Source organism: Fulmarus glacialis, unplaced genomic scaffold, assembly GCF_000690835.1.
Source record: "Fulmarus glacialis isolate BGI_N327 unplaced genomic scaffold, ASM69083v1 scaffold3834, whole genome shotgun sequence".
Classification (NCBI taxonomy): Eukaryota; Metazoa; Chordata; class Aves; order Procellariiformes; family Procellariidae; genus Fulmarus; species Fulmarus glacialis.
The window spans coordinates 1-21139 of NW_009207314.1; the positions used below are offsets into that span (position 1 = coordinate 1).

The 21139-nt window shown below is 35.9% G+C and overlaps 1 protein-coding gene across 1 annotated transcript in view; it reads right to left on the reverse strand.

Annotated features, from left to right (window-relative positions):
- Positions 1-2064: 2064 nt before the first annotated feature.
- LOC104070574 (protein unc-13 homolog C-like) overlaps positions 2065-21139 on the reverse strand; it is a gene marked incomplete at its 3' end in the record, with an annotated part of 59894 nt that continues 40819 nt past the window's right edge. Inside the window, exons 6-9 of the mRNA XM_009576036.1 lie at positions 15696-15767; positions 10741-10960; positions 6139-6366; positions 2065-2206 (exon numbers count right to left, since the gene is read on the reverse strand). Of these exons, the coding sequence (XP_009574331.1) occupies positions 2065-2206; positions 6139-6366; positions 10741-10960; positions 15696-15767 (662 nt within the window). The remainder of the gene's footprint in view (positions 2207-6138; positions 6367-10740; positions 10961-15695; positions 15768-21139) is intronic.

Here is a 21139-nt window from a genome sequence, read left to right on the forward strand (position 1 = left end):
AATGATGGAGAGTGGCTTGGCAATCTCCTTTGGTCATTCAATGAGGTATGACACTTCAACTGTTACTGGAGTAACACAAATAACTCAAAAAGAAAACATGATCTGTGCAGGGGAAGCCTGTAAAAACTTTCTGAGTGTGTGTTTTCTCTGAATTAACTATTCATTTCTAGTATTGGCCTTTGAACCTGTGAAAGGAATGGGCATGCATTGTTTAATATAGTTGGATTATCTAGTACCTTTTGCAGACAAATAGAAGTGGTATCTTGGGTCATACCTCTTTCAAACTCACTGGTGAAATGATAATCTCCTCAACAACAGGTAGCAGATTTTAGTCAAAAACAGGAAAGAGAAAATAGCTACATGATAAGAAGGTAACCTCTCGTGTTAGGACACTGCACCTTCTTGAAGAAAACAGAGCTCTATTTCAACTGCCTGAACCCTAACATAAATTGTTTCCATGGTTTACGTAGATAGGAATAATGACAACTGATGTCTTCTTTATAGGAGAAAAGGAATATAAGAAGAAACTAAACAATGTTATGACCTGAAGACAATTATTTTACATTGTGGTGAGTGGTTACTTTGAAATTGTCTGTTGCACATAATGACTAACTAGAGATTCTGAATCTTGACTGGGCAGTCTGCAGGACCCTGAGCTGTTCTGCTGCTGCTTTGTAAATTCAGGGTTGCTTATAAAAATGACACATCATTTTTATCATCACTGATACAGGGTTTCATCAAGTTGTATCAAATTAACATCCAGTTTTGAATAGCACTATTAGGCATAAATATATTAGACTTTTATAATGTAGTACCAAAAGGTTAGACTATTATAATGTGTCAACAGTTTGCATATATTCTCAGTAAAAATGCAGATAAAACTGTTGTATTTAACACTGAAATTGTATATCCTTTTTATTATTATAATTTCTTCTTTTCATAATTTACTGTACTAGTGTTTTCACACAGCTTCCATAAAATACCTGCTAACTTCATATGATAATACCGTGGTAGGTGCTTTCAGGGTAGACCGGAACACTTCTGAACAATTTAAAAAATCTGCCTAAATAAACAGTTCTCTTTCACTTAAAATTTTCCAAAGAAAATCTAGGGTTTGTATTAACCTTTCAGAATCCTTAATTGACTTTAACAATAGTAGTTAAGCACACATCATATACTGCGGCACATAGTAATCAAGCTGAGAAAAGAATAAATGCTGAAATACTTTTGCTACATGTAGAGGAATAACACTGAGCAAATTGATACTATTATCAGATTGGCCACATTCTCAGTCAGGAACGTGTTGTATCCTAAGGCAATATTTTCAGGAAAGGAACAGTATAGTACCTGTGAATTGGAATTTCCTGTACTGTAACATGTCTTTCTGAAAGAAGTTCTAGGAACATTGCCAGAACTAGAACTGGCATGAAATCATACTCAAACCTGAGTCAACATAGTACAGACTGAAACATCTACTTTGCAGTCAGAGTTGAACTTCTGTGATATGCTGACAACAAACTCTCCCATATTCAGTTCAGAGGCTGTGGCCAAAGAAAGGAGACGGGAGGATCGTACCATACTCTCCACATCAAACTTCTGGACAACACTCAGTCTTGGAAAGGGTAGACATTCCAAACATCCCAGCCCAGAGCCTGAAGCATACCAGTTACTACCAAATTCCCCAGTTTCATGTAGGAGAATTGTAACGTTGAATATAAACACATTTGACTTGCATGGTCAGTATCTGAGATATAGGAAGGCATTTATAATGCCAACATTTGGTATGTAAGGTCAAAGTCTGAAAACTGTTATTTCGGTTCCCTAAAAAATTAGGATACATAGACACCACCAATAGATCCCCCAAAAGACATATTATGAGCTGTTTGACTATTACATGATAAAGTCACAATAAACTTCTATGCTCTCTCCATTCAGAACTTGCTAATCTATTAATGCTATGAACAGACAACAAGTATTTTCAAATAAAGTAATTATTCCACTTGGTAGCATTATACTAGCTAAATGTAAATTAAAAAAGCAAGAAAAAGTATCTTCTATACTTACAAATAGAATTTTTCATCCCATATTGGATTCAAGTTTCCAAAAATAGTCTTTGTTCTCCGCTTGGTTTTGCCAACTTGCACAGTAACATATGGGTCACTTGAGCCAGTTTTGTCCTTAGCCTGTAAGCCCTGAGCACAAAGAACTGCAGCAAAAGGAGAGAAATGTGCTTTAGCCCTCATAGCCTTCATTGCCAAGAAATAAATGAGACCGTGACAACAGCAACTACGCTTCTGGACTGTATATAATTTACAAATACTGTTTAATAGAGTAATAAATTTAAAGATTCACTACAGAGCACAAACCAAACACTTTTCTTGTCATGCATCATAATTCAGATTCTCTTCTCGAACTCTGGTTTCATCAGCATGGCAAGTAATATAATATTGTTGTATAACTTGGCTTCAGGCTAATAGTTCCCTAAAATTTCCATTTCGCCCCCCAAATAAATAATTAAATAATCATTTCCAAAATATTTCCAAAATAAAACCTCCAATTTTCAAAAATCTGCACTGTGGATCATGAAACTAAACATGAGGGGCATGGTTATGACTTTGTCATTTGTTTTCTGCACAGACTAATTAATTCGTGGTCCATTTGACAAATCTTTTCTCCTTCTGCTCCTGAATGCCAGATTTACATTTCAGCAATGGAAATGGCACTTCCGTCTCTCAATGACCCTTCCCCGATATATAAAAAAAATTGCTATGGGATCTAAAAGTACTATAGTAAAATTTTTTCAGCATGCAACCCAAATACATTTATTTATTTACAAATTATATACATGTACCACTGTACTAATACATTATGTACATTATAAAACATACACAAAACCAGAAATTAAAAAAAATATAAGATAAAGATGAAATAATCAATATTTTAAAAATATTTTTAAAAATTTTATTAATGTCACAAAAACCTTTAGGCTCTCAAAAAAATATTACTAATAATAACATTTTTAGTGAGAGTATGTGATTGAATATGCCTCATTATTTTTGAAAATATTGTTTTAACACTTTGTGATACAGTGATTTGAAGATCTGAGTCTAAGTCCAATTTATTTTTGTACTCAGTTTTAATGGCTGGGGTAGATAACCTCACAAAGATACGTAGATCCAAATGGAAGAAGTGCATCATTGGCTGCACTTAGTAAATCACTACACTAATTTTTCAGTCCCATCTACCAATTATGCAAAGGTTTTTGTTGAAATTCAGCTGGTAAATTTCCATCTTGCCTGATGTCAACCAGTTGTTCTTTCCAACTAATTGGAAAGTGTTGCATTTTTATATTTTTAACAAATGGGTTCAAAACCCACTGGAACTCCTCATTTGGGAGATTTTCAAACAAGGTATAAAATTCCATTTCCAAGTTTTTTAAGTGCACAGATTACATTTTTGTAGGTGACACATTGTTTTTGGCAGCAAAATCACATAACGATGGAAACATTTCCAAACATCCGTTTTCATAATGCTCTCATCATAGCACGAGTTTCTTTTGAAAAGCAGTTACTTTCTCACTCATTGTTAAAACATCACCTTTACCTTGAAAGGACAGTTTAAATGTGGGGTTTTTTTTCAAAAATATCTGCTAGGTAGCATACTACTGACAGCCACCTGTCATTACAGAAAAAGTCAGCAAATTTGAAACACTTGTCTTTTTGTAAGAGAAAAATGTATTACTCATCTTTAAGTTTGACAACTCTTTTAACACTTTGCCAGGAGATAACCAGCAAACCTCTGTGCAGTACAGAGGATTTTCATGGTCACTCCCCATCTCATTACTAAGTATTGTAAGGACTGTAAAGAAAAATGACTTCACAGTACCTATTCGACTGCAGCAAATACCTTGCAACCTGGCTTGGGAAGTTTGGGGTAAAGGGTAAATGGAGAGCAAAATTCTGAAGTTTTTGATTTTTTTTTTTTTTTTTTTTTTTTAAATGGTTTGCCCCTAAGTTTCTTCACTTGGTGTGGGAATTCTCTCATGAAGAATCTTGCATTCGCTCTTCAGGGTACAGTCAGCAAACTGAAGGAAGTGTTTACTTGCATCTATTTGACACCTGTGAGGCCACACCCAGATGAAATATTGTTTCTGCACTTTGAAGTTCCCCAGTAAAAGGGACTGACAAACTGGAGAAAGTCCACAGAGGGTTGCCAATTTGGCTTGAGGCACATGACATGGGATTGAGGCACATGACATATGAGAAAGGGCGAAGGGTGTTGGGTTTGCTTATCCTGAAGAAGAGGAAGGCTAAGAGGAGATCAAGCTGCAGTCCTCAACTACCTAAAGAGCAGTCACAGAGACGATGAGCTCCCGGACGAGACCATCTAGTTGAGGGTGTCCCAGCTCATTGTAGGGGGGTTGGACTAGATGACCTTTAAAGGTGCCTTCCAACCCAAACTATCCTATGATTCTGTGAAGCTGGACTCTTCTCAAAGGCACACAGTGAAATAAGAAGATGCAACAGCTGCAAGCTGCAGCAAGAGAAATCCCAGCTGGATATAAGGAAGAGAGTTTTACAATGTGAGTAGTTAATAACTGAAACAGCTTGTCCAGTAAGCAGGACAGGTTTTCCAGGGAGAATGTGGAATTCTCCATCCTTGAAGAGTTTCAAATCTAGTCTGGACAAAATCCTGAGCAAACTAATCTAACTTTGAAGTTAGCCCTGCTTTTAGCAGAAGGTTTGAATATACTGTAGAAATCCCTTCCAACATCACGTCCTAAATTATTCTATGATTCATTTATTAGGTCATGATTCTGTAGAACTCAAGTCAGTATGAGTTTTACTTCTAAAAGAGAAGACCCAAGCCATTCAGCAATATAACTGAGTTTTGTACCAACACTGGTAAAGTGATGTTTAGCCAGCAGATAGTCTGAAAACATTTCCACATTTACTGAGTAACTTGCTGAAATAATGTCATCTAGCTGTTCAAGGTATCCTAGTCACTTATTTCATAAAGAAAAGAGTACTAAAGGAGACTCCTGTATTTTTTTAAGTGTGCCTGTGTTTGATCTTACAGAGGACATATGGAAAATATCTTGTAAAATACGTTAGGAAAATTAGCATATCTACAGGTGTGAAACATCAGGCACCAAGAACTGACTTAAACATACCTTTTATGCAAGCTGCTGTTAAGTAGTGAGAAAAATGTGTGCATTACTTAAGTATACACTACTGTTTATTTTAAAAATATAGCTTTTGTTTCACTCATTTTTATCGAAACTGACTCGTAAGAGCTAAAAATAAGTTCCTAAAGTTTATCTCCTTATCGCCCCTAAAGGAATAATGCAAACCCTGGAGAAAGAGAAAATATTTAATTTACTTTTGCTATCAGAAGAGGGCTTATTATTTTTCATGACATTAAAATGAAATTGAGGCTAATTTAGATGTGAAATCTAACCAAAGTCCTTTAATGTTTCACATCATTGCCTTTCAATTCTTTGGTCTTTCAGTTTAATCTCTATTTGTCTCTAATCCAATATCACATAAAGTCAGGTTGACCTGTGTAGTCAGCTGAGCTTTTATTTAGATTTTCTGTGCTGAGGTTTAAATTCAAAAACTGAAATGTCAAAGTCAGAGGATCTGAAAATCTTTGTGAGCAACCAGCTTAATGCAGTTGGAAGCAATCTTGAGTATGTTGCAGGTGCGCAGGTTTCCCTGGCTCAGCGTCACTAGACTGGAACACACCCTTAGTCAAGCAAAAAGAATGGATGATGAGTTTCAAACCAATGGGGTCTGGAATTGCAAGCTGCAGTGTTTTTAGCATTACAGTCATTAAAACCCATAAAGACAATTGTGAACTTTAACTCTTGCAACTGGTGGCAAAAAGTTCAGCACTAGCACAACAAGACCATTTACTTATCTTCCTTCCTAGAGCAGTGGAATATAAAGTAGTTTTGCCAACAACTGTAACTTAAAACTCTTCCAGTTAGCATGCTCTAAATTCAACCATTTATAGATGCATCAAGTACACAATTGAACACACAGTTCCAGCTCTAATTATAATAAATCTTATTCGCGAACCAGGGGACTAGAAAAGAAAGAGCTCTTAGAGCAAACAGTTCAGAAGAAAATTTACCTGTGATGGTTATTTTTGCCGACCATTTGGATGTTCCATCCAAAACACTTTGTTTTGCTGCTTTTGTATATTGTACAAAATCTTCTTTGGAAATACTAAACATTTCCTGGATCACTTCAAACACCTCTGGCCTATTTTTCTCTCTAATCTTCATTCTTTCCTTCATAGCACTAATAATATTCTGTGTTTTATCTTCTGCACCATGCTTGGAACTTTTCTCAGCAGCTCCTGAAATGAGAGAAAAGGTCAATTTTTATTAAAAAGTTGCTACCTTAGTTCTTTTTCTCCTCTAGAGTCTCCAGCCAATTCTTGGTACTGCACTACTCAAAGGAGATAGGTGATTCATCTGGATAATATCAAGCCTCTTATATTTATTCTTTGTGATACCTAAAATTATCAATTGATTTAGTTTAACATGACAGGTTAATATTCAACTTCAATCACATATGCATTATACCTAGAAATATATATTGAGTCAGTACTATTCAGTACTGATCAGCACTGCGAAAACATCCAAACATGTAAGTAACTTTCCATACATAATCAGGCATACTGATTCTTCCAGAAAGGTGTGCAGAAGTGTTCAGTATCTGGGTCTGTCTGCTCTGCCTTTTGCCTCTGTTACTAGCTAAACTTCAATAATGCATATGTGAATCATTCTTCAAATAATTTCTTAGGTTTTTTTCTGAATCAGCATGATATAGTAATATTTTCATTCCTTTCTCTCTCTCCTTTTGGAGTAGGATGGTACAAGAAACCATACTTGGTTCATTAGGACAAAACCCCCCAAATTAATAGAAACAGTATTTAAACCAGGTAATGTTTCCACCTAATTTTTCAGATAATTTTTAGTTTGACAGTAAGGAGATTAATCTAGACTCCTGCTATGCTCTCCCTCAGTGGAAATCTAATGAACAGTAGAAAGAAATAGGCATAGCAGCTTCAGATGCTTTCTTGACTGCTTGCAGATACATCTCAGTATCTGCTGATGCTGCCTGCACTCATGGAAAGTTTTTAATTCCTTCCTGGAACAGGGGGGGAAAGGGAGGAGTGGGGAAGGGGTGGGGGGGAAAGAGGGGGGGGAAAAGGGAGGCGAAGTAAGTAATTATATGAGGATGGTAGAAGAGATCATAGGATATTATCTGTGTGAGAATAACTTCTAGACTGCATTAACCTGCAGTGGTATGTCAGGTCTATACTATAAAATAAGTCTGGAAAACAAAGGAAATAGGTGATTTGCTGATTTGTCTGGGACATCAAAACCACTACAGCTTTTACTGGGTTAAAAAAAAAAAAATTCATCTCAGTGAATTCTTACAGAACAAATATTTTATGCTTTGTTTTCTTTACTGTTTTCATTGTATCTGAATGTTTTTTAGTACACTGGAGGATGAAAAAGAAAGAGAGATACATATAGTAAAGTAGGAAGGCATAATGTCGTAAGATTAGAAAAGTGTGGGATGAGATACCAGACACCAGTGATTCCAGATTGTCAAAAGACTGAATTATATGGCTTCTTCAAGGTGTTTTCCACGGCTACTAAATCTTGAGAAATCCCGAAAATCTCTTAGTCTGTGTAGCTAATTTTTTTGAATGGGGAAGACCAAAGTTCTAGTGATTAAGGATTTTTCACACTGAAAAATTAGGAATTAGTAGAAAAAGAATTAAATGTTACCATGAAACCAAATACCAGCTAAAGAATTCTCTAGTGATTTTATCACAAGAGAGATGACTGGTGAGCTGCCTGGAAAGCGTGACAAGTGGTTCTTGCAGGATGCAGGAAAGCAACATTTTTCATTTTCTCTTATTTTCTGCCCTTCCTTAAAAGTACAGATACAACATCATAACCAAAAGATAAACCACGGACACAATCTGAATGGCAATAACGTATTCCTGTTGAAAACCTTGCTGATTTCTGAGACAATACAGATAAAATTGTAGTATGCGTTAAAATGCAACTTCCTTAAAGTTTTACTGAAAAATCAGCATAGCCTTCTGTTTATACTAAATTATTTATTGCAGCTATTTTTACATCCTCTATCGGTGACAGTCTATCAACAGCACTTTTAATGCAGTATCGATCAGGCTAATTAAGACAATATTGTAACTTATATTGCACAGGAAGTTAACAAGGCCCTGCTACCCTAAGGGACTGATACTGCTGTTCTCTCTGATAAAAATGAATCAAAACCCTAAAGGTCAGGTCTAAATATTCTTAAAATCAGGGGTGATTGGATGTGAAGTATCTCTTTAGAATGCACCATTGATCTATGTTGTGCTGTACTTAACAGAGTGCACTACAGGACAGATGATCCATGAGACAGAAATAAATGCCCTTGCCATATCAAACTAATACAAAAAACCTCCCAAATCCCTCTAATGTAATTCAAAAAGGGACCGAATGGCATGCAGTAACTAGGTTGGGAAGCCTGGCGGAATAGAGAAGGGTTTTCACAGATGTTTGGTGAGACAAGAAGAACCCAGCTAACAGCAACAGAAAGGTTCCTCCAAACAGAAAGCCACAGTTACGATGCTCATAAACATTGGATCTTTGCAATACTTCATTACACTACTCTTAAAATAAGATGTCTTGTATGTGCCTCACTTATGGAGTCAATTAATCTCGATTTCTTAAACTAAAAATATTTCTGAAACAATGGGTTAGAACATGATATGCTATTCTGTTAAATCCTCAGAAAGAAAATGTCCCCTTCTGATGGAGAAAGTTTCAGCTATGCTTTATTTTTAGACCCTTATGTATGTAATTATGACAGGGGAATTCCCACAATCCTGTGTAGAACGGTTGATAGTTATCTCTTTGCCACAGAATACAATCAGCATTTTCAGGGAGCAGCAGATTTGGAGTAGCTCCAAATCCAGCAATAGCCCAATTCCTTGAAGAATGTGCAGAGAGTAAGCTTCAATTAGATCCACTGCGATCCATACAGATTCGTTGCGAGGCCCTCCTACAAGATGAATCCCACATTCCATTTTGGGAATATCAGAATCAATTCAGTGCCCCTCCTCCATGTTTTTTTCCTCCTGTACATAAATAGTGCTAAATAAGATGTGCATAAAGGGAGAGATTAAATTTAGGAAAGCTATTTCTACTTCCGACTTCCTCCATCAACTTAATGAGCAGTTAGTTGGCAAGTGACTTGCTCATATCCTGTTGCCAGCACAAGGTCATCATTCTTTAACTCATTTTCATGCCTCTAAGTCCAGGTAATACAAGCCATGTGACTCCCAGCAGAACTAGGGTGTCAAATGACTACCTAAAACAGAGAGATCAATGGGCTGATGTGCAATTATTTTTAGCTAGTCTTAAAATGTAACTAGAATGAAGTGGGACAATTGGTCAGTAAGAGTGAACAGGAACGGACATTATGAAAGCATACCTTCTTTTGTTACTGTCCAGGTAACAGACGTTATTTGCACTTATTGAAAAAGCTATTCATGAGTATCTTTGTTACTTTATACACTTTTGAAAACTCACCACCAATCATATTAATGCTGCACAATATACTTCTATAATATTTGATTTTCAAAGCAAACATTCTTTTCTCACTTGTGAAACTATGTCAAAAGCTTAGCTGTCGAACGCAGCCCAGTTTCAACCATAGTGTAGAATCACAATTAAGCACAGTTAAGCAGTTTCATTCAGAAATTTGTCATTGATTTATGCTCCGTGGGGTCAGTTGCTCTGGGAAATTGTGATTAGTTCCTGAACAATGAATGAATCTTGAGAATCCATCCCTTGTGACATAGAGAACACAGTGGGAATAAAGGAAGACCTGACTGGAATATCTATGTACTTTTCCTAAATGTAAAAGCTAGGTAAACCCTCAGGAACATATCAACAGTGAACAATGTGGAATTGTTCAGAGTTGTAAAAGCCCCTTCCATTCCAAAATCAGAATATCAGAAAGTTTGCAGGTCTTGATTTTTTTTATTGTTTAGAATCTTGTGTAGTAATTGTGTTGTAATTTAAGTATGGTTTAAATGCACCTAAGACATTTTTGGAGGAGAATGCATGGTAGCTGGAATCAATTTGGTCAATGAAAAAGCAAAGAAAAAGATTGTTTCACCGTAATTCTAGTCCCAAAGGACTTCCTGACTGATTTTTTTTTTCCCCTTACACATACATGGTTTGGTATTTTGAAGGGACAAGATCCTATTTACTGTTTCATATTCTTGTCTATTCTACAGCATATTAATATGAATACAATAAGTATTAGGAATATTTTTTTAATCTTTGCTTTGACATTTCTTGTGTTCTGAGTTAAATAAAACAAAGAGGGTTTACATCATGTAACAAATTGCTCTGGGTGTTGCCATAGGCAGTGGAAAGCAAATAATATACTGATGCTACCAAACATTATTTTGTAACTGACCAGCAACGTTTGGCAAGTTCCAAGGACAAAAGCAAAATTAACAGTAGGTATTTCATAAAGTTTCTGGCTAGCTCCTCAGCCAATGAACATCAACATGCCTTCACTGATTTTTGATGATCTGGCCCTTCATTTCAAGAAATACCTATTGTACACACAAAATCAAAAGGTGTGAAGTACTGCAAAGTTTTAGCTGTCAGGAAATACTCACTCTGCAAACAGTCAGCATTTAGGAGGTCTTGGCACTTCTCATGGCACTTGACACCGCACTCGCTGCATCTCATGCCTTGTCTGGCTATGCCCCAAAGTAGACCTTCGCATTCATAACAGTATGTGGGAGTTGTAGCTGTCCAAACTTCAAAGTTATGAGGTGTAGTTGATGATATTGGATAGATCAAAGCCTGCAATGTCTTCTTGAAGACATGTATTTTCTGTTGGGTAAGAAAAAAAAATTATCAAGACTTTGGCTGAAGTATTGTTTAATACAAGCGAACTGGAGCTAAAGTATACATCATTACACTTACAATGTTACAAAATATCTGAATATACATAGAAGTATGAACTAATTTGCAAAATACTGATTTACTCATTTTGCCTTGCACTTTGAAGACAAAAGAACCCTGGATGACTGTTTTGACTGATAACAGAAACAGGAGAGTTAAGTTGGAATCAGGTCAGTCAATTAACAGAGTCCTATGTATTTTTTATATTTTGAAGCAGAAGTAAAAAATTCATTAGTATTACATTCACTGATGCATTTTAAGTAACTACCTAACACGTTACTTCTGAATATTTAAATACTTCCTACAGGAACTTAGACACACTGCACAAAATGTACTTTGATTATATACAGTGCTATCCTTTAATACTTAGTGTCTATATAATCTCCTCAACAAATAAAAGCGGGCCAATTTTATGGTTCCATTTTGTCTGTATTCCTGTAATAGCATACTCACTACTTTCTTTTTAAGCACCAAGATGATTTTTACCTATAAAAAAGAATGTTCCATACTCTCAAAAATCCACACCCATTTCTTGGACTAGCTCTAGACCTTTTCCCTTACAAATGAGTAAGTTTTTTCCTTTAGAAAGAAGAAACCATACTAAAAGAGGTAGCACAGTGGGAAGTGGGATATTTCTGAAAGTCTGTCTGTCCTGCCATCTCTTCATCTTGTGTGCATATAATGCAAGATAGCTGTAATGCTGGCTATGTAGCTGTAGCAAACTGGGGAACAACATTTTGGAATTTGTGTGGTTTGTCCATATGAGCTTTAACATCGCTGCCACAGTTCTGACAGCACAGAAAGCAAGGCTAACTTATTCAGTTAATTTTAACATTCAGCTGTGGTAAGTATATGCCCAATGCAAGATACTAGCCTCTCTAACAGCACGCTGACATGCTCTTGATTTTACATATCTGCATCTCCACTCAAACATGTGAGCTATTCTGCTAATAATAAATAGTCTGATAAAAATAAAATATTTTTTGTGTGCATATCTGAATACTGTTGCACAGAGCCACCAATTAAAGGACTTTTGCTATCACAGGAAAACCATTACCATGTAGCCACAAATCTACTCGTTCATAGGTTCAAGCACTACAAATAACACAAAAAAATACTAAGCAGCTTAGCCTGCAATAGCTTTTATTGAAGTTCATAGTTACATGCTAAACCCAACATCTATCCTGTGAAGCCTGGCCAAACAAATGTAGTCAGATAGTTCATGGACATTTGAACCTAGCACCTCTGAGAACACTGTAGAACTGAACTAAGAAAAGAAGGTGATGTAGCAGGAACGCCTAAAACAAATATTGAATTGCTCTCCAGGGTGCTTTCTTAATCTATCCATGACAATCAGCCATCTAGTAACTCGCCTGAAAGCAAGCAAAGGTCCGCAGACCTTGGTTTGGCAGACCCTAAGAGGGACTGGGCTAGTCATGGCCACCTAACTTGGCAAACTTCATCTTTGTGCATTTCTCCATCCTCTGCCTCCCATGTCACAGCTTACCAGCTACAGGGATCAGAAAGAAAACTTCAAAAACAACCTAAAGTGAATTTATGCAGCTTGTTGAGGAATCATGTTTCTCAGAAACCACCAGGTCTCTGAAGATTCCTTCGCAGATTACACTCTCGCACTCCTGAACTCTAGTAGGATGAGTACAAATCTTGCCCTTTCACCCTGTTCAGCTTCACTATTTTTTCACAGTATAAATCATTTTAGAATTTTGCCAGTAACTTATCTATTTCTGAAATGGCAGTAGGTAATGAAATGGCACAGCTCAACAGGCCTTGAAATAAACATCTGAGGGTAAATGAAGTTTTCAGCTGAAAGACATAATTTGTAGATTGTTTTGCTGCTGAACATGATCTTTCCCCTGTTGTTAATAAAGCAAACTACAATCGTAAAGGAGAATTTTATTTATCTCACTGTCTAGAGGCTTTCATTCCCAATACTCTTCTCTGTTTAAATGTATCTATTATATGCATTCACTGAGCTCTGGGCATGGCAACATTTAGCACTGTTAATATATAGGAGGATTATTTAGTTACCTGCTTATCCTTCAAAGTGAAGTTTATTTCTGTCATATGCTACATGAGATACTTTTTCAATGTCATCTATGTATTATTTTCACAAACTTGCAGCTCTCTTTGTTCAGCAAAGCAATTAAAGGAATGCTGAAAGCGTATGTTTAAGTGTCACTGAAGTTAATACTTTGACAGTGCTTAAAATGTCTTTGGATCAGTGCCTGGGAACATACAAACTCACTGTGTCATGAATGTGTTATACCAGAAGGATAACAATGTTGGGTGGCAAAGCTCAAAGCATTTAACCTCAGGTTTTAATTTTTGGAGCAAGTGGCATCTAATTTTTAATAAAAGGCATTAGTTCAAAGAATTTCCATACTGAATCTGATCAGCCAAATAACCTGCTTCCATCAGAGTCACTAATATTCCCTCCAGAAAAAGTTGAGGGAGAGTAAAAACCAGAAAAGCCTTAATCAGAGGAATAACTTGCCCAAAGGGGATTTTCTTCCTTAACTCTCATCGGTGACTGCACTTCTTTATCCGGTTTTGTGGAGGGTATCTGGAGAATTCTTTTATGCCTGAAAATATCTGTTCTTTTTGTTTTCAAATCTTGCTCTACTCAGTTTTGATGATGCCTCAGGGCTGGCTACTTACAGACCAAGTAGAAAAGTATTACCTTTCACTTGTTTTAAATATCTTGCAAGTGGTTTTACTGGCTGTACCATTATACTTATCCTCAAAAGAGTACCCATTTCCCTTTAGTATGTTTAGTGATGGCTGGCATAAGACAGGCTTCTCTTACTCACCTCTTCTGTGAATTAGCTTTTTACATTTTCTCATCAAATGACTTTTATGTATCTAAATATTTGTTGTCTGCCTTTGGACTTATGTTTTCATTTAAAGATTTCTTAAGAAATATCTATTTCTGGTACACAATTTTTCATATGGCCTGGTTCAAATGGAGGCCAAAGAGTACAATGGCATAAAAATACATTCAACTTATCTTTCCCTTTCCATTTCTCCTGAACTATAGCTCATTAGTTTCTCCTGATTGACAGCAAGCATTGGAGAACTGTTTGCATTGAGCTGTCCACTGGGATTTGCTGTCTTCTTTTTTCCTCCTGAACAGTACCACTTAAGTCAGAATCTATAAGTGCAGTCTAAATTATTCTTTCTTGTCCTGCATTTGTTGGCAATTAATATTATCTCCAAAACTTGCACCTTTAGCCCTCCAAAGTCACAGCCTGGTAGCTTTTGCATGAGGGGAGGCATGTAAACGAATAGTTGAACCTGTATTTATTGTCATAAGAGGTAGTAATACTTATAAATGGTTTTATTTGTTTGTTCAGTAGACATCTTCTAGTAAAACATATGGAGTACCTTAGAGTCTTTTACTGAACTTAGATATTTTTGTAGAAGCTATAACATAGATGGAAAAAGTCTTTATTTTGCACCAATTGCATGGCATAAGTTTGTTCTCTATAATTTTCCCTCAGCCTTTAACTTCTTTTTAAGATTCCATAGTTCTCCTCCATTCTATCAACCTTTGTTGCTATTTTGAGGTAGCAGAACAAAATAACTACTGCTCCTACTGAAAGATCATTTCAAACACCAGCTGCTTCCTACCTCATCAATCCATCCCTGAGCGCTACTAAATTGTTGCTTTATGATTACCATATAAGCATAGAAATTCACAATAAATCAGAGAACAGTGACGGATGTGTGTACACTTGTGCTATGGGTTTCAGTTCCCAGAATATCAGTCAACATACTCTGCTCTTCCATTCTTCTATTATGGAGCTTAACAACAGTGTAAGAGAAATTCAACACTTCATTTTTTTTTCCATGTAGGATATATTCTAGAAGGCTATGTTTGCACTAGCAATTTAAGGAACACAAAAGGGGCTTTTATTCCTTCAAATTAGTCCTTTTGCTTAGTTCAGCCATGTAAGTCTGCTTGCATCATACTTTAAGTATTCCTGAAGAAACGGCACCTGTTGTGCTTTTGTTTAAAATAAATTTCTTTTGCAAAATGTAAGTGAATCAATAATGGAAAACCACAACACACAGGCTTTACTAGCTATGAGAATACGATTTTTCAAAAGATTTTCCTGGTCGCTTCTTGTACAAATTAAATATTTCTTCATCTAGAATCACATGTGTTATTAGCAGGAGTTACATTTACAAAATCAAATAATGTCCCAGCCACCCGTAAGGACTAGGAAAAAAATAATAATCACACAGAAACCTTCCTGCAGAGTCCTGTTATTCTTATTGTACTCATGGTGTGATCAAGAGAGACAGATGCTGAAAGACTGTAGGTAAAGCATGGTGCAGCTGGATAATTTAAAATAAAAGGTTTCCCCAAGTAACTACTTTGTAAAGCAAAGGTTTCTTGCTTATTCTCTTCTGACTGTCATGGATGTCAGTCAGCAGAAGCAAACCTGGTCTTGTCACTGTGGATCAGGCAGCAAATTCTGCTCAAGATCCCTGAAACTTCCTACAAAATAAACAGAATGCTTATACACTCAGTTTTATCCAGTTTGGAGTATCTAAGGCTGAAATAATTTCTAAAGAGCTTTGAACAAAAATTTCTCTATTATTTAAATGACTTAAACCTGCCATTGAAAACACTTACCATTTCATCATTGTTTATGGAGGTCCGGGTGAGCATGGCCATGGAAATACCAGATTTTCGAGCTGCAAGTGTCTGTTTAAAGCAAATGCAAAACTGTTAAAAATTATACTAGTAACTCCAATTGTTGAATCTAATGGAAGGCGAGTTGTACTTGATTATGCTATTGGATTTAAGCAAAACTGTAGGAGTTACAAAAACTTTTAGTTAATGTTTGCAGCACACGACTTTTCAGGTTTCGGTACATAATGCAAGCACACTTTCCACCATCATTACTGTTTCTTTCAGCAGGGCCTAGCTGAGCTGCCATTTCTAATATAAAACCTGTTCTTCAGAGGTTTATGACTGAGTTTTTTTAAACCACAGGCTGTCACTGTTTTTCCGCTTTGCCAACCAAATTAATGTGGTACAAAGATAGGCATCCTGCCCTAATTTGGAAGCTGTCTGTGCCTGCAGCAACATGGGAGATCATTTTGCAATAGTCTTACGGTTCAAGTTGTCAGTCTGGATGATTTTTCATAACTCACTGAGCATTTTTAAACTGTGTATATGTATATAAAATGCTACTTGTCTTAAATAAAAAGTCTTTGGCGAACCTAAAAGTAATTTTTTCCTTAAAGACAATGTTCATTTAATACTATGAATAACTCTATGGAGAAATACTCTGGTTCTTGCAGGGAGAAGAAATGCTGGAACTCTGTCTCAATCTGTCCTCTTTTGGCCACATGATGTTAAGGGTATGTGAACACCTCCCAGTTCTGAAGACTACATCCTTGGTTGTAAAGAAAATCTCATTTGTTCTAGTATAGTACATACAAAGGCACTCAAAGTATTTTTAACATGCAATAAACAAAGAAATCTTATTTTCCTTACTGCAATATCCCTGTAATTTAAATGGGTCCTTGAGAATTAATTAGAGAGTATAATGATCAGAAAAGACCCTGGGGAAACGAGTTCTGTGTGTCTTCCAAATAATATTTCAACTCTGAATATCACTTCTGCTATCAGTAGTCCTTTTGGCCTGACAGAAACAGATAAGATTTATTCCTCTGTACAAAATATTAACACTGCTATATTGCTGTATTTTACCTGCAAAATTGGGCTCATGCATCCTTCCCCCTATTCTAAATCATTCCAAGTATGCCTGTATACTTGTGCTTTATCTCTGTTCCGCAATCCAGCATCTGCTTTGTCATACATTGCTGCCCTCAGAGTCTAGCAGTGTGAGGATGATCAATTATACCACCCACTAACCATAAGTCTGTCGTTGCCTTTGTTGTGAGGATACAGATTTTCACCTTACTGTGAACTAGGTCTTCTGTGGTCCACCATTATAGAGCTATTACAGCAAAAGTTTCAATGATATTTTGCATATGACATTCTTATTTTTGTGAAATACATATTAGGTCAGAAGCAATTTAGGCTTACATCAGCAGAGGAACTCTGTCATTAATCTTTGGATGGAGACACAATTCCAATTTCTTCCCATTTTATAATTTTAAACACTGACATAATTTAAATGGATTTTTTTTTTTAATGTAGAGATATTAAGACTTTAATTTTAAATGTTTACTTTCTGCTGAGAACATACCCATTCAATTTCCAATAAGTTTCCCTTGATAATAATTAAACTTGCAGAGAGACAGAAGATTATTAATCTTGTGAAACCAATTATAGGGTAAGAAGTCATCCTTGGCACAGAAATATTTGATCTGATTCATCACTGTCCTATTACAATTAATACGGGATGCAAAGAACCCCCCTTTTTTTTTCTTTTAAACACTCAGCAGTTTACCAAGCCTATGCCATTAATTTGCCATCAGTTTCCCCACTCTTATTAATAAGTAAATAATTCTGTTTGCTTCTCTGTGACCATCTTTTCCTTCTATTTCTGTGAATATGGGAAATTCCATTGGTGTGTGCAAGTGAGATTGACAAAGTGACAGGAAAGATTAAACAGAGCCCAGGCTTTGCTTTTTCAAACTTTTTGTGACAAAACCTATCCATGCTAGAGGACCCACATATCAAAGTTAGAAATGTCAATCAAAAATGCATTAGGAACATTAAGAAGAAAAGAAACAACTTTCATAATCAGAGAGATTTAGGTTTAAAAAGATTCATTTTAAAATCACCCATCTCCTGATCCCTCTTGAAGCATAGGTTTCTTCTCAAAGTCTTGGAAACTAGCCATTTACATTTACTAGCCTGCTGTATGTTAGTTTTATAGTTTTGACCTCTAATCTTCATGTCCCTTATACTTAGAAATTGTTTTGATCCTTTTAGGTCTAAAATACACAATCCTAGCCATTCCAGGCTATAGAGCAATGTGGACTATTTGTCAGGGCAGGAATACAAAGGGCATAGTAACATTAACCTTGAATACAGGGGAGAGAATGATACTGTGTTCTGTCCTCCAGCAATATATCAGTCAAAGTACCGGAGCCAGCAGGAGAACTGCAGTTTCATGCATTCAGTGTAAGTCAATAAACAGATACTATTTCCTGTGAGAAAAAGGAAAGTAGGGAAGCAATTTTGACCCTGTCATGTGTCCTTGAGGCCCAATTTTTCCAAGGGTTACTCCTGGAATCATGTAGCTTAACCATTCTGCTCCTTAATCAGAAATGGGTCTAAAATCATAGTACAGTGTCCTATATAAAATAACAAAGCCTAATAGGAAACAGATAATTAGGCTGTTCTTAATAAAGTGCTTGTCATGTTGGAAGGATAATAGAAGAAAGTGATATCTAGAGGGATTTGTGATAAACCAGTAAAGTTAACAGTCATTATGGATTAAATTTACAGGGATTTTAGTGAAAAAACTCACAAGGATTATTTCCATTTATGTATCACTGTCAGAATAAACTGCATCTTCAAAGAAAGCCCATAAATAAAATGTTTCTGTTCTGAAATACTGTAGTTGGTGATAGTTCAATAGTTTGAAGCACTGAACAAACACAGAACAGTGTCTGTTCTTAAGGATGGTATGAAGCAAGGAGGAGTATTTTGGAAAGAGGAAGGGAAAAATGCTGCGAGACTCATTTATGGGAAACAAGGTGACAGGTTATGAATGTAGCAAGAAAACTTTTCCCCCTACTGCCCTTCTGTTTTTAAATAGTAGCAAGGAAGAAAGGTAAGTGCAGCTCATCAGGTGGAGCTTCCAGGAAGGAAGTCCAAATTGCCAGAGCAGCAAAAGAACAGGTTGAGCAACAGGAACCTGAAGCCCTTCACCACTCTCCGTTAACAGGACACAAGACTTGTTCAGCAGTTTACACTTGCTTACCCTCTCAAACTGACTTTCAAATACTACCTCATGTCTTAAAAAAATTTGACCTGCAGAGTGTAAAGACCTCTATGTAGGTACTATTGTATCATGAACATATGAACAAATTTATTAAAAAAAGAGAAGATGATACAGCAGAACGTCTATTTAATTTTTAAATAAATTTTCCAAATCCCTGATACAGGATTTAAAATAACTTAGTCTCCTTTGTGCTCAAGTCCTTTTAGACCCCTAATAACTTGTATCTACACTATCTTATGTATTACCTCCAAATTTGCCTCAGCAGCTTAAATAAATAAATTAATATAATTAGAAGTAATTCTAGCAAAAACATTGAAAAGTAGTAACCATAAGTAAAAAAGAATTAGACTCAAGCTACAATTAAATGTTAAATGAAAAATTGTGTGGGTGAAACAAGAGCCGCCTGCCATGATGAAATAAAAGAAAGCTGTGTTTTGAGCAGCTAAAGCAGCAGGGAGGAAGAAGCAGTCAAGCTAACGTGTTGCAACTGTTCATGAATGCTGGCTGTGCCATGCAATACTCATTCCTCTGTTTTTACAGAGGGTTTCTGTTTTCCTGATCATCTTTTCCTTCACAATTTTTTTCATTAAAAGAATCTATAGACTGCTATCACCAGGAAAAAAAAAGTTGAAGACAAAATATTTGTTACCACTTTACAAATACTGTTGTATTTTTAATGCAATGTAAAAGTTACCCACTAGAGGTGAATCTGAAAAAAAAAAAAATTGTTTTCAGCATTTAAAAGTTGCATGATTTCAGGACTGTTTCTTTTTGAGCAACTACAGGTAATTTATCACTCTAGGGATCTCGACTTTATTATTTTGAAAGACAGATTTGTACTCTGTTGCTCGGGGCGGGGGGGGAAGGAGGACAGGAAGGAGAAAGAAAAGAAAACTCAAAAGGAAACAAGCTATTGTCCAAAATTATTTACCCCCTTCCCATAATTTTTCTATTAAAAAACTTGATGTCTGATCCGGAAATGTTCAACAGAACTGCAGTATTAAGCCCAGAAAACATATTTAGAAAGGAAATGGCAACTCAGCTTAACTACACAATCAGTACTGGACACTACTGTAATACCATTTACTTTTTCTTCACATTTGTTTTCATAGCACAGACACAAGAGCATGCCCCATCTAGCCTCTGAGATCATTCTGAATATTAGGGTTAATCAGAAATGGCATGGAAAACAACAAAAACAAACAAGTTCATCAATAATTTCTTAATTTCCCCACAACTAATTCTTAATTCCTGGAACACACAGGTGTGAAATAAAGGAATGTAATCATATTATTATGATTTCCATTTAGTAGAATTTTTAAAAAACCCACAAATATACAAATACTGTTTGATTATTCTTTATGGTTTATCTATTTAATGTATGAATATTAAAATATTTAATCCAATGTGTCTATTAATGATTAAAAGAGTTAAGAAAATGGACTGCAAATAGCAGATTTAACGTAAAATATTCCAGATATTTAGCTTTTATCTAATGATTACTCTGACAACGTACAAAAACTGAGAATGTGGCAGCTGCAATTTATATGAATGTCTTCAATCTTAAGTTAAAACTACCATAATTGAGTTCTAGCCTCTATAAACGCTTTTGTTGTGGAGACACTTAGATAAAAGAAGTATCAGTGGATTATTCTTTCAGGTGAGATGGGCAGTTTTTTCAGCTGGTGTATTCACTTCAACAGTATGAACCAAGCAGTCTGTTTTACAACAGCAGCAAGGATTCACAAATTATTCCTGCATTCTTATAATCAAATGATAAAGCTAAGTAATAATACATTCTTGAACGATCAAAAGAAGAAATTTGCCTGATTACAGTGATTGTACAGTATAAAGTCACCTTTAAATCAAATGAAACCAGGAATTTTCTAGAGTTTTCAAATCATTTGAAATGATGACTTGCGTTAACAGAAGCAAAGACTAAAGCATAGTAAGAGAGAAAAATAGAGCTAGCTACCTTTGCCTATGACTGGGCAGATCACCGCACCTATTTGGCCATCGTGATTAAGTACTTCTAACCTTCACTGTAACTATTGCTATTCCTCTTCCTGGTTGTAGTCCCACCTCAAATAAAAGCTCTAACTCACACAAAAAAGAGAACAAGTTTGTTTAAAAGTACAAGTTACAG